Here is a 26,475-nt window from a genome sequence, read left to right as displayed (position 1 = left end):
TTTGGGTTTTTGTTTTCATTGAAAAAGAAAGTAAATACAGTAGGAAGGCTATTGAGAGTGCTGATTAGGAAACTACATGCATAAAGAATGCTCTACAAATACTTAAAAATGGAAAATGAAAAAAGTTCTTCAAGTAAAAATAAAATGATTGTTGTTAAGGAAGAAAAGGATTAACATTGGAGGGTGGGGGTGGAAACAAAATCTAACAACATAAACACATCTATCTGGATTATTAAAACCACAAAACTCAAATTAATGTAAATAATGCTTTTTCAAACTGAACTACATGAATAACCAAGTGGGTGGGGAAAAAAATCCAGGATGACTGCACAGATGACAGCAAAGTGTACTCATCCTTCACCTGTAGCCCCATAAACATCAGGAGCGTAGAGGGCACCAGTGGATCTGGAGTGGTGTCTGGAAGCTGCAATAACAGGATCATATAAACCCTATCTATTACTATGGAATCAAGTGCTGCAATAGTTGCTTAAATGAACAAGAGAATATTTATCAAAATGATTCAGCTTTAGCACGACAAAATGAGTATTACACCGAAGGAAAAAGCTCAGAGAAGTTGATAATGTAGAATGTGATTATAGAATTATATAGGTTTATGTACACTGGACATTTCATGCATAATTTTTTTAATATAAAAGATTAAGAGCAGATTAAAAGCAAGTATGTTTAAGCTCAAAGAAGAAAAAATGCATAGACACACATGCACGCGTGCACACACACAAACAGAACCCTTAGAAATATCTAGAAAGTTCTGATACTGGTCTTCCATTGTAGAGTTAACTCAACTCTACATGGTCCAGAGCCAGAGTTCATGTACCAAACATTATCTGCATAAAGTGATTACTGCACAAACTTACTGTGTTTGCAGCTGACAATATGTATAAATGAGTTCTTGCCTATGTACAGGTAAGTCAACCTCAGTTAAAACTCAACACTATGTAGATGAAATTGAAAAGATTCAATTTTAATTAAAAATCTAAAAATATTTAATGCCATTAATATTTCACATTTTTACTCCTTTCATATATATATATATACACACGCTTTACTATAGCTCATTAATATTCTTCAAGTTATGGAAAGTGGAGACCAAAGAGCCTTAAGAACTTGGAAGAAAACACGGTACCATTCTCCTGGCACTTGTATAAAACTGGTCTTCTAGAGATTCTGACTCATTTTTGCTAGTGTTATCTACCTTAAACCAAGTTATTTTAAATTCAGTGTGTTTTTAAACAATTAATCTTCTGTCTCCAGTTCATTTAAGTTAGAATTTTACAGCCACGCAAATGAAACTGATTTTGACAATTTCAACTTGAATTCCATCCACAGTGACATAAACCCCAGATATCAACTTCTAATTTAATAAATGTAAAAGCAAATATTTTACACCTTTTGGATACATAAAGTAGTATAAAGAGAAACCATGAATCATCCTTTAATCTGATTAACAGAGACAATTTAAGAGTCTGATCTGAATCAAATAAACCTGACACAGACCCGATCACATTTGGGGAAGCACACCTCTTTTAACTTGAGCAAACTCTAAAAGGATCCTGGAAAGTCTTGTAAAGGTCCTGGAAACAACACCAAGGTTTTTTTCCCCACATAAAGTTCTCTACTCCTTACATAAGGTACAGCAATGAATTTTTTTTCAAACTAAACTTGCATAAAGTTGTTTATCTAGGGAATTTTATTTTTTAACTAATGCTTTGTGAAATACTTGGTTCTTTACTTTAGAAAGTATGTCTCAGCATGGAAAAGGAGACAGGAAAGAGGATGTAAGAACTTAGGCATCAAGGCTGATAGAGTGAGCTTTAAATTTAAGCAATAACAGGATAAACCCTTCTATTGCTTTCCATCATCAAGCCCTGAAAATTAAAGATCTAACTAAAAATTCAAACTTCAGGCATATAATTCAAGATGATCCTCCCCCATATACATTTTAAATATGATGAATAAGGTAAAAGAGCGAAAGGAAGCACTATGTTAGATCACACACACCTCAATTCCAAAGCATATTTTCAAGCATACTCTTTTTACCCCTCAAATTGCAGAAATTGTGCAAGTATTTATTTTTGTTTGATTTTTTAAAAGATTAATCAAAATAGGATTTTGAATGGATTCAAAATAAAAATTTCTTAGCTAAAATATTGAAATTATACTAATCCGATATTTATTGTTAACTATATGCAACAGAAAAATAGGTAATTCCGTATGAATTACAAATCACTTGCTTCTCAGAGTGGCTGTTATTTCCCAGTTTTCAGTGTTGTACCAAGATGTGAGATTACATAAACACTTCATACCAGTGTATACAGAGAAGAAATCATGTAGCATTTGGGTCATCTTATACCCCAGAGGGCTCAGCATTTCTAAGCAAAATTTTCTGTGCTGAGAATGAAATGCAATACTAATTACATTCCCCACTCCAACCCCATGTAGAACTGTCTCTAGCTACAAACACAGAACTGAATTTGTCTTATTTCATCTTCCACTTGTACCCTTGGAAAACATTAAATTTAATATTTTTGATAGAAGTTAGTACCATCCTATAAGACAAAACTGATCCAACAAAACAGTGAATGACATTCAAAATCATTCAAATAAGCAGCCATACTAGAAGGAATCCTAGTAATTTATTCCAGGTATAGCTGCTTTTATTTTTTAAACAACACTAGATTCCTATGTATGTTACTTTGAGATCTCTGTGCTATCAGATTATTAAACCTATTGTATTGTATATGTACTTGAATACAGAAATTAAACTCCATCAATTAAAATAAAACCTCAAGTAGCATCCATCCCAATGACTCATCTTATGGTATTAGTTTAATAGAGTTTTCTTAAGATAATAAGCATTTAATCAATACTAATCAGATCTCGCATGCATGCAATTGAAGTAAAACTGTAAGGTAGCAAAAGGAGCACCAAAAGATCTGGAAAATACCCTTGTTTTTAAAAGAGGGTAAGATATATGTGTACTACAATACAGACTGCCAGCTGTGTTTTAGTAAAAGAGACAAGTTTACTAACAGATCCTACATAATGTCTACTTTTAATTTAATTCCCCAATTAAGTAGCATCTGGGCAAATTAGCATTACTTATTGAAACAGCTTTCATTCAATTAATCTGTACTTTCCTAATAAAAACCATGGCTGATAGGAAGCTTACTGCCCTAACAGATGACAATAGACTTCCAACGCTAATTAACAGTAAGTCAGGTGCCTCAATTTGAGACAGAAACCAGAGATTTACTGATTTCAGACTATATTTAACAGCTAGTATTACCAACTCCTTAACTGTACGCTACACTTGAACAAAAAAAAGAGGGACATACTGAAAAGTAGCTTAAAGGCAACACTGAAAAAGATCAGTTTCAGCTATCATCGTACGGAGACAGTTTTGTATCGCCAATCAAAAACACCCAACCCCAGTAAGTACAAAAGATGTTTATCAAAATTTACTACCAACTTTGACAAGGATAAATGGAGATGAGAAGCCTCCCTAATCCTAAACCAACAACATATTAAAGTAATTATAAGCTAACATTCCTATGCCTTATTGACATTTCAGGAACAGACAACAGCTTGACAATCTTGCAAAATCTTTTACATGTCAGGCCAATGAGCTGAAATACTAAGTGAAAATAAAACTTTTGCTTGTAGTTGCTCTAGACATGAGGGCTGAATGTAACTATGCATGTGTGAATGTTAGAAGTTTTCAACTCCTCTTCTTCCCTATGTAACAGCAGCTACTACTACAATTATTTAACACTTTTCCTACACAGGTTAAAAGCAAAGTTCAGAACCGTACTTCGTTCATTTGCTTGTATAGACTTTGCTACTCATTCACTTTTAGAAAATGGAAAGCAGCCTCAGAATACAGTTCTGCACCATCAGATTTACTTGCATTAATAGCAAAAATTTAAATATTATTTTTTCACATAATGCAGTGATGACAACACAGCTAATGAGACATAAAAAGAAGCATACTTTCTTCTTATATACCAAAATGATTCAATGACTAGAGAGCAATTTTGAGTAAGAGCAGACCCCAGCTCTTGGTGCAGGGCAAGGCAGAGGATGACAGCCACACTATATTCTTGGGTCTAGCTGGTCAGTGAGAAAAATATTATCTAACTGCACCCAAGCAATGAGTGCTGTAATAAAAAAAGAAATACATAACTTAAAAAAACTTCCCAAAGGAGGAATTGCCCTTTCAAAGAAAGTATCTAGACACTGCATATCACACATCTTTCCAGACTTGGTATTTAAGTAAGACTACCACTAGCAAAGCACTTATTTTTCAAGTGTGCAACCCATTCACACATTGGTCAATTCTCCATCGAAGTAAGTGGTGAGCGAGCCAAAGGAAGGGAAAAATAATGGTGGCTGGCTACAAGCTAAATGAAGGAGGCATGGATTCGTTAGCTGCAAATAATGAAGGGCAAAGACAGCCATGCACAACAAGGGGCTCTGAGTACTTACCAAGGGGTGGAAAAGAGCGGACAGGGCTTGTATCCCTGCTACTTTCACGGCTGGCCTCCCGACTGCATCCCTGACTCACACTAGGCCGAGGAATGCGGCTTCCTCGTGCTAGTATGATTCAGGGTGCAGACAAACAGCAGCACAGAAAGGAGAAGACATAAGAAAAGTTGCAGTTTTAATGCAATTCTGTTTTGCAGTAAGATCAAAGATGCATTTCTAAGTTAAGACTGACGAAATTATTTCCTTGCACAGCTAAAAATGGGGATTTACCAACTCTTTACAGAATGGCTGAAAAACCTCTTGAAAAGGACAAAAAACTGAAAAGTATTGATTTAGAATTTGTGCTCAAGATCAAGTTAATCAACAGTAATGCAAATGACAAAACCCACAGCTTTCTACAGAAGGAAAATATAAAGTAAACACAGCTAAAGTCAAAATCAAAATACAGAACAAAACAGCAGCAATACTATTAAAATCAAGACTTTTCAGTAACACTTTGTAATAAAAGTGCAATCAGGTTATACCTTGAGGTTTACAGGCATATGATATTCATTTTCTTATCCTAGAAGTATATACATGCACGCACACACACGCAGAAAACACACAAAAGTGATGAAGAAAATATTTTCAAAATGGTATCATGCTTTCATACAATGGACGTGGGTATTTTGGGGGTGGGGATAAGAAGTGAAGAAAAGAGAGAAGAAAGAAACGGAGGTGAGAAAAGAACAACTGCATTCTGACAGCAAAAAATGGAAGTTTCAGTTTAAATTTAAAACTTTTTTTGTATCAAAGACTAACCTCAGGAAACAGGTGCATTTGAGATTTTTATTGAGATGTATTCCAGGCTTATAATCCCCCTACAACTGAACGCAAGCTGTAGATACACAGCACTTAATGTAAGAAGGGCTATAAAGAAACCAAGAGCTAATCAATGATTCTTACCTACTGACAACCTAGAAGGACTAGCTTCTCTACTGCATCCCTGACTTCGTGGGATCTTGCTTCGTTTTTGTGCAGCTGCAGGATTCACTAACACTCTCTGAACTCCTGTGTTCATAGTGGAAAGTGTGGTTGTAGTCAAAACTCTTCCAGGAGAGCCAGATCTACTGCCAGCTGAAGGCAAAATAAATAAATATCAGTAACAGAAGATAAACAACCACGGTTAAAAAGAAAAAAAAAAATTAAGTTAGTAGAAAAGTGGTGGTAGACTGAAATGATCTGGAAAAACTTGCAAGGTAAAAATGTGAAATAGAATACCTTGGTCCAAGTTCTTGTAACACTACATACAAGGTAGATAAAATTATCAGTGCAAGGAGTACTTGGCATGTTATTTTGCACTAGGTATACTCAAGAAAACACAAATAGTATTTCTAGTCTTCATGAACAGTTCCTAACATGTCCAACAGTGTCCCTAACATGAACATTGGTGTGTTCAATTTTTAAGATACATCATCCTACTAATCACATTTTCTATTAAAAAAGGTTAAAACTGCTAGGAAGCTAAAGGGAGCAACTTTAAACTTCAATATACACTTTAAGATTTCACAATTAACCCAGCTCTTACAATGCAACCAATGTTGTAATAAAGTAACGTAATTTTCCTAACATTTAAACTCTTCTTCCTTGCTTTTAAAACCATATGGTCTTCAAGCTCTGTTCTCTTGAGTTAAATAAAATGTCACTCAAGACACTTAAAATACTCAGGTTCATTTCTGTGGAGGTTACCCCACAAATTCAAAGAAAATCTTCAATTAGTTTTAAACAAGCTAAAAAACTGATCAAGACATAGTTAAGTGTCTTACATTGTTACTAATCAAAACTGTACATTATGAAGTGCTGTAAATGTCCAACACATTGTACTGACTACCAGAAACTGGTCACTGATGCCTGATTTTGATATTTCAGTTACAGAAAATTTAAGTTCTAAGCCCTAACAATCCACTATTCTCAAGTTATAACCAATTTATACCAACAGTTGATGTCAATCTATTGTTTTCAGCTGCAGAATTCAAGAAGTCTGACCAAATAAAAAGCAAAACAATTTTAACCAAAGGTTAATCACATAGACATAAAACCCTTTCATTAATCTTCACAAAATCATCAGGTAACTGTATGACCACAGCTATGCTATCAGATCTACAGACTTAACATGCAACATCTCAAGTGAGTTTCATGGGTTACTTACAAGACATTTTTAAAAAAATACAAGCTGATTAAAGCTTGACCATATGGGAAAAGAAACATAATCCCAAACAAAATAAAACATATGCTGGGTGGAAGGCAGAAAACTAAAACAATGTACCATGCATATACTTTCAGATTCATTGTTTGAATTCAAACTTGAAATGATTATTTAGCAAAATCCCTTTTCCAAACTACGGACCTATTCAGCAGAAATAATAAATAAAATACTACAGCCTGGAAAAAAACAAGCGTAACTTCTACAGCAAAACAAAGTAGGCAAATTATAGAATTGCGGTGGTCCGCAAAAATTAAGGGTTTGGCACTCTCTTCATACAAGGGCATTTCAACTCAGAACTGATATTACTATGCCTTCTTGCTAGCCTCCAATATTTTATCTCTCTTTAAAACAATGGAAAACACTGTAAAAGTTTTCACTGTGCCAGAGACTTTCAGAAAATTTTCTTCAACAGGTCATAAACCTGAAAAACACTCTTCTCAGAATACACAGAAGAAATGCAATCTTTCATTCTAATACTCTTCTGTATAGTCTGACCTGCAACGTGTACCACCATGGTGTAAATAAACCAAATGAAGCTTAATATCCTGAAAACGTTAAGCTAGTAACAGCATTAGCATACTGTTGGCAGTACTGCCACCAGTAGTAGATCTATGGAAACTGAACAATGAAAGGAGGATTACTGAAACAGTATTCTAAAGTGAGAAAAACATCCCATATCTCGACTGCCTTCTAAATAAGGATTATGTCCAATTAGGTAAATGCAGCACATGGAAAAAAGCCAGCCAGAATTTCTGCTGAATAGGGTCCTTAAATGAGATATGTCAAACAGGTGATCAAACAATGATGTATACACAAATTCTGTAGACTCTTACCACCAATGGGGTTAGCAGACTGTGATCCTGAACAAGTGTAAAGGCAGGATTAGGGTAGGGGTTTATAATCCATGAAGAGGGAGGGAGCAGAGCAGATTAAAAAATGGATGGCAAATGGAAATAAGAAAGCTTTAGTCATTTCACACAGGAAAAAAGCCACAAGGGTGTTATGCTAAAGCAGTGCTTTTAAGTAGCTTCCACAGTTGAAGAATTAAACTCAGATGCTATGTACAAAGCAGATGAAGCAAAGCTGCACAAGCAAATTACAATTCTTCAGCTTTCTAATCAACAACGGGATAATACTGAAGAATTAAATTTCAATTAAACATGAAACTGTAGCCTTCATATTACTTTAAAAGAATATTACATTGCCAAAAAGGTTCAAGAAGTTCAACAGCTGAACAAAAATTACACACAAGGCCAAAACTTTTTTTTTTTGAGACAGACAGTAAAGGAACTGAGCTGCAGGTGCGGTGGATGACAAAAAAAAAAAACAACAAAAAAAACCCAAACCAAAACCAACTCACAATGGCACAACTGAAAAGACTTGCATAGAATTTCAGGTTTTCCTCTTTAAAATTAACCTGACATAACAGTAAGAATTTGTTTCCATCCTGAATTTTTTTTTTCTCTGAATGAGGATTTAAATGCAATTTTAGCATACCTGACAACCAAACAGGAAGGGAGAGGAAAAAAATGGAAAAATTTTTTTCCATAGATAAGTCTAAAATAATGAGCTATAGACTGTATAGGCATTTATTTTATGTTACAATTTAAAAAATCAAAGAGGAAGACTAAAGGGCTTCTAAAAGCCTAAAAAAGTATCTTTTGTAAAAGCATTCAAATTTGCAAGTCTTTCATAAAATGATCTTTGAACAAAAGCACTCAATAGTTGTAACCCTAAATTTACGAAAGCATTTGTGTTACAGTGGTTTTCAAAAAACTAAAAGCTTACATCTAATATGAAGCTATTCTTCCACTATAAGCTGGGGAACTAAACCAATCCCCTGTATGGAAAGATCAAGCCTCCTGCTTCCTACAACACTGTGAAAATTTTCAGTCACATAAACATCACCCAGACAGCTGGCATACAAGTGTCTGACCATTCTCCTTCACCTGTCCATTTGTATTTGCCCTGTTTATCTTCCTTAAAACATCTCAGAATTCTTGTTCTCCCCCACTGACAGGTTATAATGAGCTAACTGAAGCCATCAGTTCTGAACAGAAGTAGTAATAAAAGGCTGTAAAGATTCATTCATGCATTTATTTTTCAGACATCAGATATAGACAAATCTAGTTATTTCAGTATCAATTCAATTTACCTCTTTAGACATTAATACTAAGCAAAAATGAATTCTCTTGGAAATAAATGGTCATTATTAGTGAAAGGAAACAGAAAAAGCTTCAGTTTGTTTCCCGGAATATACAGTCAGTTTTAATTAATATTACGACAGTGATCACAGTATTCTTGTCTGGCTACCTAAATTTAACCCCTCCCTCAAAGCAGTCTACCAAATGCCTTAAGTTTTTAAGAATTTACCAAGCCTGCTCAAAAGTATGAAGGTATTTTCAAAAAGCTTATTTCAGAACTTTTCCTACCACTTAGGAAAAGTGTTACAGATACTGCTTCCAGCTTTTCATAACAAGAAAAAGTGATCTGATGGAACTGTTACCTCACTTCCCTCTTAAATTACTAATCTCAATATTCTTTGCTTATGGTATAGTATAGTCATCTTAACACTGAAAACTTAAACCAAGTTTTGTACAACCTTTGTCACAGTCAATAACTAGACTATATTCTAGCTCTCGTCCCACACAGATGTGTGGGATTAAAGCACCGTCAAAGCAAAAATACTTACTTAAAGAGAGTTTATCTTACTGGATTTTATTATTTTTGTATTTATCTGTTCAGATATTTTAGTTTTATTTCACAAAACCTGTGAGCATTGGCTCAGGTTTGATACAACTGTATTTGTTGGAAAAGGAAGTAATGCAAAACAACGAGAAGTACTCTTTAACAGGGATTTAAAAAAGCCCAAAAATTCTTCTACCTGCTTTTTTAACCTCTGAAGTTATTCTGTTTATGATAAATGCAGCCACTGCTATGAAGTGTTTTTGCCATTAAACACAGAATTAAGGGGTTTTATTAAAATAAAGTGGGTAAGGTTACTGAGAGCAAACTAGTTGTACTAGAAAATTCAAAATCTCTGTAATTTTATTTGGTTTATAATATTAGACCTGACAAACCATAGGACTGGTTCATTTAATTTTACGTTAGTTTTTCTTTCGTTGACTAATATCATTTCACTTCACTTAATTAGACAAAGATGAGAGTCTGAAAACACTACAGAGCTTAGTCAGATGATGTCTGTTGGAGACATCAGATGTGTGAACAAATTGCCATAGGTCAGCCAGTGCCAAAGAATGTGAGGTAATCAGGTCTTTTTGATTAATGACCGTGCTCAGCTAGATTGGAAATTTTGCATTTGCTTTGGCTTCTAAACACACACAGAAAATTACTGTGGATTAGCTGACATACAGTAAATTGCTTGTTTTAACCCTCTGATTCAAAATAAGCTAAGTAACTGATTATAAAGTTAGGGTCTAGTATTTTTACTCCAAAGAAGACTTAAGTGAACAGGAAGAGAGTATATATCCAAGAGCTAGAGCACTGCCTAGCTTAAAATGTAAATACATATGCCCGGCTGAAAAATAAAAACTTTCTGAAAAATAAGAAATCAGGTTTTACAGGTAACACTGAGGACACCATTCAGCCTACCTATTCTTCTGTATTACTCATCCATGTGTCATATGTAACTGACACAGAAGTTTACTGGTCTTTTGTGTTGGGGAGGTCAGAAAGGGGGGAAAAGAATGTTGAGAAGTTATAATTGAAGACAGAATTGAAGGGTAGATTTAACTTCCTGTTACATTATCTAATATAATTGGCAAGCTAAGAGCTAATGTAGTATCTTGTCCAGAGAAAAACAACATGAATTAGAAAAGCATGCAAATACCACTGACCCAAAACACTGAAAAAAATACCTTCATTTTTGTCTGGCGATGATGAACCTAAGGCACAGAACAACAACTCAGTATGTAGCTTTTTTAAAAATTAACTTTGACTGTAGCCATTGGTCAATGAATAAATATATGCTTAAACATTTGGCCTCTTTATCAGGTATAACTGTCAAACAGAAAATACATACGCTGAGACTGTGACACCACTTTGGTTCTACTCCGTCCTCTGGAATCTGTTTTAGAATTTCCAATACCAACAGAAGGTGTTGAAAGCTTTGTTCGTATACGACCTATAAAAAAATGGCATTAAACCAGTTTTTCACAGTAATGTGGAAAGCAAAGCATCAGTAGCCATTTACTAATATTTTCTTAAGTTTCTGTAGATAAAAAAGCAGCATAGCGTAACTCAATTGGTGACAAATTTTTTGGGATAATTAGTAGAAATTTGAACACCTTGAAGGACTTAATAGTTGAGGAATCAAAATACTTCTCCTCTGATCTTACATGTTTCAGTAAACAATTTCTCTCATAAACACCCTGAGCTAACTAGTTCTTGCTTCCTACATAAATAGGTTGACTATATTAAAGAGAAGTTTATTAAATATAATAGGCAATGCATATAACTAATGTTGCTGTATCAGGTACAGTCTTCTCATGATTACTTGTGGTTGTAACTCTACTTTTGCTGTTATAAAACTACAAAAATTATGCTATTTTTTTAACAGGGTGCTGATGTTTCTTTCTAACCTAACTCCTTTTTAGAAATCTAAACACTCGCTTTCCTATTACTGAAGATTCTACTGCTTTCATGGCCACAGTCAAGACTTCTACAGGATTTCCCAAGCCTTTTATAGCATTTTGCATAGACTACAGTACACACTTAAGTACTCCTCAGTGACAACATGATATAAGGAAATTCTACTCTCCTCAACAGACAGAAGAACTGAGGAAAAGACAGATTAAACTGAGTATCTACAACTAGATAAATTCACTTCTATCTAGAATGCTAGACCATCTTGGGTCTTCGGTTAAACCTTTCTGCATTATTAGCCATGTTCCTCATAACATCCAGAGCATTCAGTGGAATCATAAAAGAAAGGAAGACCCCAGTTGGATGAATTATAGGTAACTGAAATATTATTCATAATAGAAAATAATAGTTGTGTACTACATTTCCTCAGCCAACCTCTCAAACAACAGAAAAACAAAACAAAACCAAGAACCATGCTAACCATAGTTCTTATAAGTTGCAAGAACAAAACCCAAAAAGCTTGTACAGGGTGGATCTAGCTCAGTAACTAATCCACTTCTAAGAACAACACAGTTGAAATATTTTCTAGACATGTAGAGTCAATATTTGACCTAGAAGAATTAGGTACACAGACTGTTATTTAGTTCTAGCCTCTTTAGGCTTCCCACAGCAGAATTTGGAGACCAACCAAGTTAATACTATTCATCCAAGTAGAGGGAATAGCCATAGATGAGAGTCTATAAGAAGAGAATCAGGATAAAGGAGGTTATTCACTAAACTGTTAGAAAACAACACACTAGCAAGAATGGTTAGATTTAACTAGTCCAAACTCTACTAGTTATCCCCGTGCAATGGCAATGTTTTCCCACTGAGTGCGGTGAGACTGCAATGCATTCAGAATTCAGCCCCACAGCCTAGGAATACAGAGTGCCACTATTTGAATACTATGTTAAATTACCACTTGGAACCTGCTTCAATTTTATCAAAGTAAAACCACAGTTGGTATGCGTGAGGCAAATGAACTGTTAACTCACTTGGAGTCTCTACATCCATTCAGTAATGACAGGTTTAAATGCTAATAGCATATTGAAATATGAATTCCCAAGTCTCAAAAAGATAAGAAATAGCAGCACCTGCTTCCCAGAGCATGAACGCATTCGATGAAGTATTCAGTGACAAGATTTGCTTTAAAAAACAAACGCAAAATTATAAAGCTCCTACATTTTCACACTAGAAATGTTAAACAATGACACTTCTACTGCAGATGAGTACTTGAGAATTAAAATAAAAGCAAAATAATTGTAAAAATACTACATGACAACCAAGTATTAGATGCATAAGCTGTCTGGAGTTACCAACCTCCACAAAGCCCCAGAAAGACCATACTCTACTTTTAAAGCTTAATTTGGATCAATGAAAATATGAAGCTGAAAACATTAGCTAGTCTAACAAAATATTTTCTTACCATCTTCAGAAGCTGTTCCTAAACAGAAAAAATAATAAAATACATGATATTCCAAACCATATTTTGTGTCTCCAATTCCTTTTTGAGATTAATCTTATGAATCTTGACAGATTTTAACAAGTCAAGAGGGCTAAAGCTTTTGTGTTGCAATTCCATTACTGAACTGAAGAAAAATTATCGAGAAACATCCATGCTATACTGTTAGTGATTTGTAAGAACACAATATATAGCACTGCCTCCCCAACTTGTTACGAAACCACCAAGACAATCAATAGAAAAAAAAATAAATCTACCAAATAGTCAATGAAATGACATGTACAGGTAAAAACAGACATTAAAAATATTTTAGTGCCAGCTCTTCTGAAAATAGAAAACAGACTATTTTGTTTTTCTCTAAGATAATATATAAGGACAGTGTTTCCCACACTGGACAGTGATAATCTGAGAGGAACTGCCACCAAGGAGGATTTCTCTGAATTAAATCCACGATTACTCTGAAGATCTACATGCACAAGATCAAATTTTTCTCAGGGAAGTGGAAGCAATACGAGTTTGCTGAAACTAGATCTCACTTGAGCAAGTACGCCAAGCTTAACATGGCTTGATTTATGACAAAATGAGGATTGGACAAATCTTTTTACAGACATCAGCACCTAGGAATTGATGGGATGCTATCTAAACAGCAGTCCTTCCTCTAAGTTCCTTTAGAACAAATCAGATTATGGAATAAAATATGTATTAATAGTGATAAAAATGTTAAATGCCTCAAAAAAAAATATCTAAAGGTATTTCCATTTTCGTTTTCACTCTGTTGTTTCTGCCTTATAAGTGAACTACAACGATTAAAACTGTTAGTGTCTTTGGCTAGCCTGAACTTAATCTCAGCAAATCTGGCTACAGCTTTCTCATATTACACTACCTTCAAGGCACTATTTTTAAAAACTCCCTCTAAAAAATTAATTCAGTGTAAATTTCAATGTTTCTTCACAAAAAACAGTTAAAGTAATATGTATGTAGGAATTCAAAGTTTTCAAGATCAAATTTACCAGTCTGTGTTAAAAAAAAACCAACCACAAACCCTAAACTAACTCCCCAAACCCACCATTATTCCAGAGCTGGATCCTGGAAGGCAGGTTCTATGCAACACCTAAACCAGGCTAACAGCCAGCTGCTCCTAAAAGGGGTGGGTTCTGCTTCTCCTTCCTCTCCACTCCTGTGCTACCACCTGGTTTGGATGGCTAAAGACTCAGTGTCAGGTCCAAAAGCTAAATAACAGAATACTATTCACTTTTGTTTCATGAAATCAGTTTTCTGGAGTTTGCTTGCCTACAGGGATTGATATTGAAGTATTACAAGGCATTAGTGAAAGAATTGGCAAAAACATGCAGCCAAGATTAGTGGAAAAGGAAAAACTGTTAGTTCCACACTGTGGCAGTTAGATCAGAGCAGCTGGAGAGCTAAGCTGTGTTCATTCCGTCTCACACATCATCACTACAAATATTCTCTAGGAAAAAAAACCCCAACCTGTTACTTCAGTAATTGCATAGTACTTCCTCTACTATTTTTTAAACAGGTATGTGGTACATAATTAGCTGTGACTATTGGTCTGAAGAACCGAAAAAGCCTGTACACACAGCCCTAAGAACCTTTATTGCTGGTGGCAATGTGCAAAACCTCAAGACCAAGTGATCAGCACAGACAGTTATGAATAAATCCTATTAAACATAAGGACATGTGATATAGAAGTAAGCAAGACAGACACTACTATCTTGCACAAACTCCCCTCAATTTTTTAAAGTAGGCTTGCCATCTGCAATGCTCAAAAATGGTTCAAATTCTTCCAAGAATTATCTTTCATGAAATTGATCATCCGTGCTTTAATTCAGGACTCTGGGTTTTAGAGATGCACCTTCTTACTGTTTTCATTTCATTCTACAATAAACATCACTCAATTCCAGTAAACTACTCAGTCTTTGAAATATGTACTGTTAATAAACACGTGACAAATTATTAAGAGGCAAACATAGCCCCAGCATTAAATTATAACTAGAATTATCAGGCATTGAGCTAGGACTCTGTCACTTTATTAAATGGGAAGCACTACTTACACACCCCCGAAACAGACAACTGCTATGAGAAGCCTTATTGCAGTTAGAATAAAGATATACGACCACTCCCTCCATGTGTTTAATACAGTGAATTAGAAAAAAAGTAAGGGCTAAAACTTAGCTGGAATACTTGATAAACTATTTTAACAGGTAGGTCTTCTTAACAAACTATTCTTTAATAGAATTACATTGTATTACAGGATTCACAGGCACTTGAAATTATGTAGCTAGACTGGATTTTGATAGAGTACTTTTGAAAGAGATTTTTGTGTGTCTTTTTTTAAATCCTTAATTATGTGGTCAAGCATCTTCTGCTCTCCCATTGCTGTTCTGTAATTCCTCTGTAATTAACAGAGCTTTTTTAAAAAATAGGAGTAACAACCACATTTCGATAATTTTTTTTGTCACTGATACAGAACAATCAACAAAACCATCAACAAACACAGAAATAACACAAGACATATTAAGGCTTCAAGATTACTTAGGGGTTAAAGAAAACAGCACTGTATTTTGTTAATGAACAAATATATTAAAAATCAATAATTTTACATAAAACACTATCAAATATTTAACAGAATTAGAGGACAGACTAAACAATTTCTTACCATCCATCTTGTCAGAAGTATCCTCTTTGTTGAAAAAGCAGGCAAAGAAACATGGAAAACTTAGTGTGTTAGAATAAAGGTGTTCACAGCAGAGTCATAAAACATTAATTAAGGAAAATACATTAATATTAAATACAGCAGACATGTTTTATCTAATTCATGCATGTATAAGCTACCTTAAGTAAAGTTGGCTCCTCTCAGTCCAAGGTACAAAATTACAGAACAGGGTACAAGTACCTTGCACAGGGATGCTTAATCTCTCCCTATTACCCAGATTTGAGAAAACCCTTTCAGTAAAATATTTATGAACTGTTTCATGCTTGGTGTTAACAGTTACTAAAGCATCAGTATATATTTATATAATTATTGAACCACGACATTTATATTTCTTATGAAATTTCCTCCTAAGCATGAAGCCCCACCTGGGGTAAGGGACAGGAGGGAAAAACACATCACAATAATGACAGAGGAAAAAAGGGAGAAAGTTCCACTCTGGTTTAAAAGCATTAAAGATTTACCAGTTCAGCTGGAAGGTAGTGCATACATATTCTGACAGTAACAATTTAGTGTGAGACATAATAATTATAACTCAAGTCTTCTTAAAAAGGACATCAATACTTAAGGATGTCAAAGATCGTTAACATTTAGAATAACTGAAGTAGAGAATGTCCTACTGCTTCTAGAACAAGCTTTTTGTAAAACAAATCATAAATAAGCAAGCAAGAGTTCTTCTATTAATAATAAAAAAGGGAAGAGACAGGTGGAAACAGCTATAGATTACTATGCTCATGAACTTGTGGTCCTCTGAGGCTCTAAATTTGGCAGTTGTTTAAGCAAAAGGTGGTTGTTTCTCTGTAAGTAAGGGTGAAAATAAATTCAGTCTCCAGGAGACAATGTTATATTTTTTGACTGCAACACCTGAGAATATGTGGAAAGCATCATGGAAACACAGTAACATTTTCTAGGCATTCTAGTACCATGGTCAGCATTATCTTGACAATTCTGTCATTTTGAGTTTCCAAATATGGACTAGTACAAGCAATTCCCTTAAAATGAAGAGAAGGGAGAAGTTCACAAATGAGCCCATTTTCTGAAACATTGCACTTGCGTGGATTCACGCTCCATTCATTTTAAGGTTACTGTTTGAAAACTAAGAGGAAACAAAATTCTGAGGTGGATTCCATGGTTAATCCATAGCCAAACACACAATAGCCATGCTCTCTACATAGGTAAAAGGGGACAGGTATGTGTGATTTAAATTACCTTATCACTATTAAAAAAAACTGTTAGGAGAATGAGCCAAGATCAATCAAGCAGTACTGCTTTTGTCTGACGGTACACAAACTGTGGTCTCCTTCACTACTACTGCCCTCATACCAGCTGTAATAGGATCTAACTTTACGATACATTGCTAGTATCACATTTTTTTGCCATTTTAAACCACCATTGAGGCATCTACTAGCAAGGCAGTCTTCCAGCTACTCAAACCGTTCAGAAGATTGTGACCTGGGCTTACCCTATTTATTCCTCTCCCTGACCCTCACTCACCCGATCTATAAACCACAGAGGACAGGCTATTTCTTTATTTCTGTTACTTTCCTGCACGAAGCCACTGCTATTTACTTCCCTGAAAATCTCTGTCCTTCTCAACCCTTGCTTACAAAATTCTGAGCATGTATCACATATCACTTAAAACATTCTGAAAGCAAACCAATCCTCCAATCAAGAGCTAGTTTCCTCTAAAGACCAAAGCAGTCCCTTTATTTCAGCAGCATGAAGAAGATAATTAACAGAGAAATTTCTCCCTTTGTTCTGTTTGATCTTTTCCTTCTGCCACCATGCTTGCTCTGTGTCACTTCTACTTCTCACAACAGCTGAACTCCAGCTTTGAGATTCACAGTATGTCCTACGGCACATCAAAACAGACCAGGCAACACTCTTACCCTGGAAATCATCACACCTATTTCAGGCTTTTAGGCATTACCGAGGGAGGAACTGAGAATTCCTCGAGCAATCAAGTGCATCTCCTCCGCCGAGCAAACTGAGCAGCCTAACTTCGGCGTTCCCCCGCTACCCGGAGGGCTCTCTCGCTGTGGGCACTAGAGGGAGCCGAGCCCACACCTGAAATTACCATTTCAAACAGCAAGTATTCCTTCTGTCACCGTTGTCTACACTCACAAACTTAATCCTGAAATCAATGGTGTTCGAACCATTTCAAATAGCCCGTGGCAGGGGGATTGGAACTAGAAGATCTTTAAGGTCCCTTCCACCCAAACTGCTCTATGATGATAAAAGAACCAATTCATTTATAATAGTCATAAACTTAAAATTTTAATTTAAAAAAGCACAACCAAAAACTTTGAAAACCATAGTCTAAGTATATCCTAACATGTCCCCAAACACAAGGTAAATCAGAACTATATGGTTTCTCTGCCTCTCCTGTGATCACCTTTGGCAATACCGACATCAGGACATGTCTCCTTGGTGATCTAACTGGCACATCAGCTGAGAAGAAAAAAACAACAGTTTTGTGAACACTGAACCTCACTTCCCTCATTGCTACCCCTACAGTATGGATAACTTAAAAAGAACAAAAACATGACCATATTCCTTGGGGCTCCCCATCCAGCAGAAGTTCTAACATCTACCACCATTTGATATTACTACTATATAACACTCTTCTGCGCTTATCATTTATAGCACTTCATATCTAACAGCAAGTACTCCTATCAATGAAGACTGTCACCTAGATAAACATCCACATAGTTCCATCAACATGCTTAAAGAAGAAATCTATGAAGCCAATGTTGTATATTATTGTGTAAAACACTTCTGCATTACATGAAGAAGCCACGACTTACTGCCAGGATGTCTTTTCAGCACTGCTGTAAAATAACCAGCTAAAGAGCTGAGAAAAAGGAAAAATCAAGAGTCCTAATACTCATTTCACTACTGCTTCTAGAAATAAAAAAGCCATGATCACTATCTGCTGTTAAGTGTCGCCCTTTCCAATAATTGATGTTAACTCCAGATTAACACATTTTTAAAGAGCACAGTGTGAATACATTCTTTGCATTGGCATTCTTCCAGCACAAAGCAAAGCAAAACAGCGAAGTTGGTAACTAACTTCAGAACACCTGCTCTTTTGCAGTGTTAAATACTACTAAAAATGACCAGTATTTCCCCTTAACTTTTTGATCAAAAAAACTTTTAAAATATCTCACAGTATTGCAAAGATGTTCCCCTTACCTAGCGAAGCGTAAGATCCCGGGGGTAGACCAGCTGCTGATAAGCGCCCAGCTCCAGCTGTCTGTCCAGCAGCGTGGCGGGCCTTTGCACCTGCGGCAGCATTAACATCAATGTCACTGCGAGACCTTTGCAGAGTTCCTGGGCTTGGAACACCCTTGCTGCTGCCTGAAACTAGGAAATAAAAATTAAAAGTATTAGGAAATTAAGTCTATAATGAATAAAATGAATTGTATTTAAAAGGTTAACATTTTCTACTACTGCAGCATACCAGCAGAAAGTACAGAAAATAATGTAAAGAAGTAGAAGTCACATTAATACTAAAAAAAGTATTACAGAGTTAAGAAGGAAACTTAGACCTGGTGTTGCCATGAAATTCAGATAAAGAAGTTTATTTTACAGTAGTATTTACCTTCATTCAGCATGAAATTACAGCATTATTTAATACAAACTACATGTTCCCATGCTAGCACAAATTACATAATTTTGAACATTTATCCGATTTATTACATTACTGAATGCTTCACGAACACAAGGAAATTCACAGCATCCCTCATGATACTGAGGAAAAATAATATTCCCACACTTCAGCTAAGATAAAGCCAAAGGCAAGCTGAATGCATACCCTGAATTGCTTTAGGGTGTAATCTTCTGTAACGTATTTTTATATTCACCTCCTATTATTTACTCCATCTTAACTATTTGCTTCAGTTAATTTTAACTATTGGTTTATGTCTTCAAAACCTGACTCCCCCTTAACAGTTTCAGTATCCAGAAAACAAGCACTCTCAATTACAGGCCATTTGTAAAATGTTCAAATTATTTACTCTGCAAGACTTACAAAGACATTAAGTGAAAAAAAGAGCAAAGACAATTCTGAACACTCAAGATAAAATTAAACTCTTTGTATCGCAAATCTGCAGGTTTTGTTTTTTTATGAAGAGCAACAGCTACACAGAACAGATGAAAGGTAGAGTCCTTCATTTCCAATTGCCATAAGCCTAATAATCATGAACAGACCACAGAGTAATGATTTTCTTTGAGACTGTCTCATGACATAACTCCAAAGACAGATGATCAATTAATCGTACCAATACTTTGCAAATTATGCCTTATACTTGCAACAACTAAAACAAGACAAAATGTGAAGCGAGTATGAGGCAATCTTGGCTCCAGGTGCCATTTGTAGTGACACATATCATTATTTAAGGGTACATGCTTAAGACAGTAAAATTTTAAGCTGCATTTAAAACTTTTTATTCAAAGAACATGAAGAACAATCACCATGCACTGCACTGCAACCCCCTTACCTCTGCCTGCAAGGCTTGCTGGGCTGGCTGCAGACCATTTAGATGATAGAGGCCGACTGAAAAAAGAAGTCAATAAACCTGGTAAGTAAGCCTCATGTATCAGATCCAACACGAACAATAAAGAAGAGAAAAAGTGTTCTGTTCTTTTCTCCCCTTCAATCTTAGATGAACACATTAAATATGGAATGATAAGGAAAACACAATCATCTGTTATATTTTATAAAATTGCATCTTCATCACAAAGCATTAATCCTTTGATTGCTGATAGGGACACATTGCTAACACAAAGTTCAGGTATTCCAGACATGGTCACGGAACATTTAAAGTGGTGAGTACAAGGTTTTAACTACACAGCTCATCTTAAACCAGCCACCAGACAAAACCAGCAGGCCTCCATTTCTGAAAGAAATTATGTGAAGTGGTGTCTGCAGTAACAAGGAAAACAGGTGTACAACTCATAAGCCTCTTCCAGTCCTGCATCTTCCATGAACTGAGTTAAAATTAAGAAGAAAATTGCTGGAACTTCCCAGCAGCTTGAGTGTATTTCCTCTGTTTGAATGTTAAAGGCTCCCACAATTTATGTAAGGAGAAGAATCCCACGCCTTCTCCACTTCGTTTTCTTTCAATTTCCCTTTACTGTTGCTGCAAAAATGAGTAATTGGTGAAGTGAAATATTTTTGTCTACTCAAGTTTAACTGTGAGCCCTTCCTTCTGCCTGGTTCAGAAGGGTAAAATGCAGTCAGAGGGACCAGGGAAAAGCAAGAGACTAGTAGCAGAAAGCATGGAATTTTATTCATTTATTCCCATCTACCCATCTAAGTATTTAACTGACTGGGAAGGTTTGTATTTGCTGAAATAGTTAGCTCAAATTACAGCTTGAGTCTAGAGTCTCAGCTTTAGTAAAAATAATCTGCTTCTGATTTCAAACCAAAAATCAGAGAAAAGAGATGCCTCGCCTCATACTGTGTGTGCATTTATCTAAGTTATTAGCTCAGGTGCTCAATGACAACAGAGAGGCCAGCACTGTTAGACCTAACTCCTCACATGAGAACATGTATTTGCAGCTTATTATGAATGATACCTGCCTTTCTGACGTTACAAACTAGTGTTCTGGAGGTATTTTGCTGCAAGTCAGTCAAGGAGGCTGAGGCAGGACTCCTGGGTGCATCCTGACCTTACAGACTGCTCCGAACAGAAGGCCCAGACAACTGTCACAATCTATTTCAACTGACATTTCACTTAAGCGGTTTCATATAGGTAGGCACAAGTCACCATGTTTCCCTCATTCCATTATCCTCCTTAATACCATTTTTGATCAATGAATGATCTGTTAGAGCTCTAAGCTCAGAGCGTTGAAAATCATGGAGGATCAGACTTTTAGGAAAATCATACCCATATTACTTAGGTTAATCTCCACAGGGAGAATTCAGCATCTACATTAATAGCCAGAAATACAGTTTTGGGTAACACAGGGAAAATAACATGCATCTACAGGCAAAATAAGCGAAAAATCAATTAAAAATTACTTAGTTTGGAATATCATGATCTCTTTTTTACTCCTTCCTTTCTGTACTGTAGTACTTGCATATCTTGCAATACAGGAAGTAACACTTGAGGCTTTAAGAGTAACTTAAGATTATAACGTCTCTGTAATTTAGTTTTTAACATTTCATTACTAGTAACTCATTAACAGCACTTTGATTTTCAGACAGGGAATATAGATTAATTTAAACACGAGTAATTAATCTTTGAATAAACATTTGTTTGTGGAAAATGAAATGTTAGCAATAGCCTACATTACAATTATTTTTAAAATGTTTTTTTATAATTACAAGTACCATAGGAAAGATAAGCTAAGCTTCTGGTATTTAAGACAGCAGTCAAAAGAACAACAAAAAAAAGTTAACTTCCAGTATGCTGGAAGCAGTCTCTGCTTTCAAGTCAAAAGTGAGCAGACAAGTTCTCTGGCTTTGGAAATGAAGCATCTGAATTGAAATGTTAACAGGTTTAAACACTTTGAGGAAGCTGTCTAGAATGTAAAGGGGGAAAAAAAAAATCTTCTATTACTATTTTACATTTCTGCTAAAAAGCCAGTAGATTTCTTTTGCTACTGGTACCTAAGTGAATTTTAATTTATTCAACTCAGGATTGTCTATACATCTTAATACACCACAGACTGCAGCACAGACCCACCCTCTAGTAATTAGCACAGCTGCAAAATACTGCTAATAGATATTCAATACTGTGAAGACAGCAGAGGAAAAAAAAAGGCATCTCCAACCTGAATGAATCTCAGTGTCAGTGTGTCTCATACTTCCCAGTGAAAAGAGATAAAAAAAGGAGTAACACCATTATTTCTTTCCTGGATTTAATTAATTGCACCAGAATGCTGGACACCAATATGTGAACCTTGAAGATATTTTGGCATAACAGAGGCTTTTAAGGAATAAATAATGAATAAGAACAGCCTGCTAAAATCCAGTTAATGACTTGTCTTCATTTTTCACCTTGCCGGGGTAATACTGTCATATAGGAAAACAGAGTAAAAGACTTTATTTAGTAAGAAGTGACAAAATACAACTGCAGCCTTTATGTACACCACAGAAGTCTGGCTCATTTGCTTTTGAGAAACAGTTTCTGTTTTTTTATAGGCTCAGAAACAGTTAAGCAATCCTTACTTGAGGCTCTCCTGTGAGCTGGAAGATGACCTGTCTGACTGAGGGAGAGATGCTATACTGCCAGAATTCTTCAAGTAGGTCTGGAGGCTTCTTTGATAGGGTGGCTCAAGAGAATTGTACAGAGTCTCAGCTTCACTAGGAAAATGATTTCTGAGACCCAGGTAAGCCCTGCAAAATAAGAGAATAACCACATGTAATTGCTCAGTATTTTCTTCAAAGTCAGGAAGTAAAGATTACAGAACGAATCAGCGAATGGAAGGCAATGAACTCAGACTGAAAATATGCAACATATACAATACTTATCAAATCATAAAAGAAACCAGTTACATTGGCTGAATTAATCTTTTCAAAATAACTTAAGTCTATCCTCTGAAGTTCTCACATTCACATACCAATTCTGTGTGGAATCAAGAAAAATTCTCTTCTGGCCTAATCACCAGTCAAAGCACTGCATTTTTTTAATGACTTAATTAAGGGAGGGGGATGATTCTGCAGCAGTATCAATCTTTATGACTCCCATTTCAGTAGAATCGTCAATTGCTGCACAACAGTATTAACTGTTTCAACTTTCAGATTGTCTTTTGCAAAAGAAACCAGGCATTAATTCAGAACTCAGAACAGAAGCATCAAATTTTAACCTGCGTCCTCTTCTTCAGCCATAGTTGAAGTCACCCACCTCCGATACGCCTTCTATCACTCATGTAAAACATTCAATTTTTCAGAGCAAAATGTAGTCAAAACTCACTTTCTTGCCTCCACTCTTGCTTCTGCATCAGCATCATGAATGCCTTTCTTGATCGTTTCAACCAAGACAGCTGCATGCCTAGAAGACAGACATTCTTCATGCTATTTTGCTACTCCAAATTCAAAGTAGTAAAGTTTTACACTTCAACTAACATTTCTCTGAGTAAAAAACAGCTGAGATATGCTTTCTAAGATATCAAGTAAACAAACACTTAAGCATACTGATGACAATTGCACCATCTGTTAAAGGTTTAGGTAAGCTTCCTCCTTCAATCTAAAAGAATTATAATCTGCTTTTCAGACATACATATATCACATTTAAAAGTTATTTTTTTAATATCTTTTTTAAGACACCTACTTTCCTCAAATAGAAAAACCATTTCCCCTACTATATTAATAGTAAGAAAATTTAAAAAGTTAAGATTGGTAAATCCACTTTCCTGGAAATTCACCTCTGAACGCTTTTGGCCTATGAGTTTTAAATCTCAACAGATGCTCGCAAGAACAGCAAAACACCCAGCAGAACAACCAAAAATTGTGATGATGAACAGATTTTAATTCAAGACATGTTTGAAGTTTTGGGGTTTGGCTGGGGAGGGGGGACATCGGGGATTTTTTTGTCTTTTTAAAATATACACATAGACACTCTGATATAAATCATGATGTCCCCATTGCTCCCTTTCTCAGGAGCACCTTCAGGGGTTGAAAGGTAACTGTGGAGCTGGATGACCGTGAAGCTCTTCAGAGTCTTCTCTGGAGGCCCCTTAATCCCTTTGCTCTTACTCCATTCTTCGAATACACATTCTGCAGAGCCGATGCATGTATTATTTTCCTGTCTGCTGGAGAAGCTACAGTGTGATCTTAATACTAGAAACAGCCCTCCAGCCTAATCCCACTTGCCCTCTTTTATGGTGAGTATCATCCTTTCAGGACAAAAGACAGATGCTTAACTGTGCATCTCTGCCACACAGCACACATGACTTAAGTGAAACTCTGCAAGCACGGTGCACATTGCTCATGATACAGAAGAAGAGGCAGAGGGTAAAGAAAGGAACCAACACAAAGTCAGGGCTGGAACACACAGCTCTCCTTCTCACTGGCACCTAACAAGCCACATGCCCTGCTGTGCTAGAAAGGTTGTCTATGCTGGAAAGGCTGGCCAACACTGAACAAAATCCAACTGAATGCTTTAATGAAAAGATTTCTGTCGTAAAACTCATCAGCAGTTTATTCTTGGGGAAAAATATACTGGCCCATACCTTTCCAACGAATGTGTTTGCCACTCTTGCAACAGCAAGTCTAAGAACTCAAAGGAGCGTCTAAAAAGACAGAAGAGTTATAGTTAATATTCATTTCTCTCATGTGTTTGCAAAATAAACAGTAACTTTATTCTTTCCCCAGAGGAAAACAAATACATAAAATAAAAGTACATGTATCTGTCAAATAAGGACATTGGTTGCCATATTGCAAAATTAAAATATTCTGTATAGAACATAAGTAAACATGCACGCTAACTAACTCTGAACTTTAAAAAAATACATGTGGTTCAATTAACCATCTGTTGCTCAAGTCGTATTATTACACATGCTATATTAGTTAGCCCCAAAACAGCAGACAAAATTCATTAGTTTAAAAATTGTACAAAGTATAAAATCTTAATATAAAAAAAATCAATACTTTAAAAATTCAGCTGTTGAGTCACAACATAATATTCCCATAGCAGTGCACTTGTCACAAACACAATTCCCATCCTTTCACCTGTCACTACTGAGTATGTAGCATCAAAGAAAACAGGAGATTGTTAGCAGAAGGCTCTGCGTAAAGAAAGCAATCCTAAAGATCTGCTGGTATTGTACAACATTATGTAACTGCATTCATTATTAATTCTGAATTCTTGACAATTCAGTAGACAGCCATTAGCAAAAGGCGTATTTTATAATACATCTTCTGTAGCTAGATCCTGATAAACAAATCAAAGTGACACAAATTAGGAAGATGCAGATAAGTCTTCAAAAAGGTAGTGGACTCTGTTGCCTGGAACCACTTTTTCTGCTTATGTTGCATCTTTGACCTGATCTAGAGGGGCAGATTTAATTTTTATTCTACCCAAATCCTTTGGACACTTACAAGGCATGGCAAGAAACCCTGAAACACTTTGCACTATTATAACCAATCTAGTTTGTCTTTCCAAAGGAATGAAGTCAGTGTGAAAACAATGCAGTTTTGGCCACCTTCACTGACAGTCTCTGAATCATCAACTGCAGGACCAAAGCCACCTACTGTCTGATGTTCCTCAGCAAAGCTGTGGTAAGTGGAGACACTGAAGCCCTGTGAATTGTTTTCCAGTCAAACCAGAAGTTATGACAGGTCAGTTTAACATGAGTTAATACCTGCTTTGGAGGCAAAACCAGCTCTGACTCAGAGCAAATAGATTAGATACTCAAGCTATTTCTTGCATACACATAGATATGCCACTTAAAAGACTAGCATGGGTCCAGAAACATCATCAAGTCCTTCCATGAGATTTTGTGCAGACAATGACACTCTTGTCAGAAACCAATTTTGTAGAAAGCCAACCCAAATGTTAAAGTATCACGTTCTTGGAAGAAGCAACATGCTGAAGGTGCGCCTCTGTTGTTTAACATGACAAAAGATTGATCCACCATGTCCGATCTGAGGTAGCAGTCACTGTCGCAATCCCACAGTCCCCAGCATGGTAGGTTCATTATTTTGGGCACAGCATCAGACAGCCTAGCTCCACACGTTGAAACTGCACTGCACAAAATGTGAAGTCCTCCTGGCATCAGGAGAGCAAGGTGCTGGCACACACTGCACACACGATGCTGTAGTGCTTCGACAAGAGCACTATCCTCAGGGCCAGACCTGACAGGCCTAGTAACAGTCACTAACAGGCTCAGGCTGGTTCTTTGCTAGGACATCTGTATCTGTTTCATGCTCTCCCA

The 26,475-nt window shown here is 36.0% G+C and overlaps 1 protein-coding gene across 28 annotated transcripts in view; it reads right to left on the bottom strand.

Annotated features, from left to right (window-relative positions):
• Window positions 1–26,475, bottom strand: part of CLASP2 (cytoplasmic linker associated protein 2) — a 146,751-nt gene that overhangs the window by 34,887 nt on the left and 85,389 nt on the right. For 10 of the 28 annotated variants that reach the window (XM_055710468.1, XM_055710471.1, XM_055710473.1 and 7 more), the window contains 11 exons: window positions 24,772–24,831; window positions 23,514–23,591; window positions 22,769–22,936; window positions 20,091–20,146; window positions 18,784–18,954; window positions 15,535–15,558; window positions 12,822–12,839; window positions 10,794–10,895; window positions 5,452–5,622; window positions 4,507–4,614; window positions 362–424 (listed from right to left, as the gene is read on the bottom strand). In XM_055710468.1, the coding sequence (XP_055566443.1) occupies window positions 362–424; window positions 4,507–4,614; window positions 5,452–5,622; window positions 10,794–10,895; window positions 12,822–12,839; window positions 15,535–15,558; window positions 18,784–18,954; window positions 20,091–20,146; window positions 22,769–22,936; window positions 23,514–23,591; window positions 24,772–24,831 (1,019 nt within the window). The remainder of the gene's footprint in view (window positions 1–361; window positions 425–4,506; window positions 4,615–5,451; window positions 5,623–10,793; window positions 10,896–12,821; window positions 12,840–15,534; window positions 15,559–18,783; window positions 18,955–20,090; window positions 20,147–22,768; window positions 22,937–23,513; window positions 23,592–24,771; window positions 24,832–26,475) is intronic. The other 18 variants (XM_055710474.1, XM_055710476.1, XM_055710477.1 and 15 more) reach the window with 7 other exon arrangements.

Source organism: Falco cherrug, chromosome 4, assembly GCF_023634085.1.
Source record: "Falco cherrug isolate bFalChe1 chromosome 4, bFalChe1.pri, whole genome shotgun sequence".
NCBI classification, from domain to species: Eukaryota; Metazoa; Chordata; class Aves; order Falconiformes; family Falconidae; genus Falco; species Falco cherrug.
This window is presented reverse-complemented; position numbering and strand designations above follow the sequence as displayed.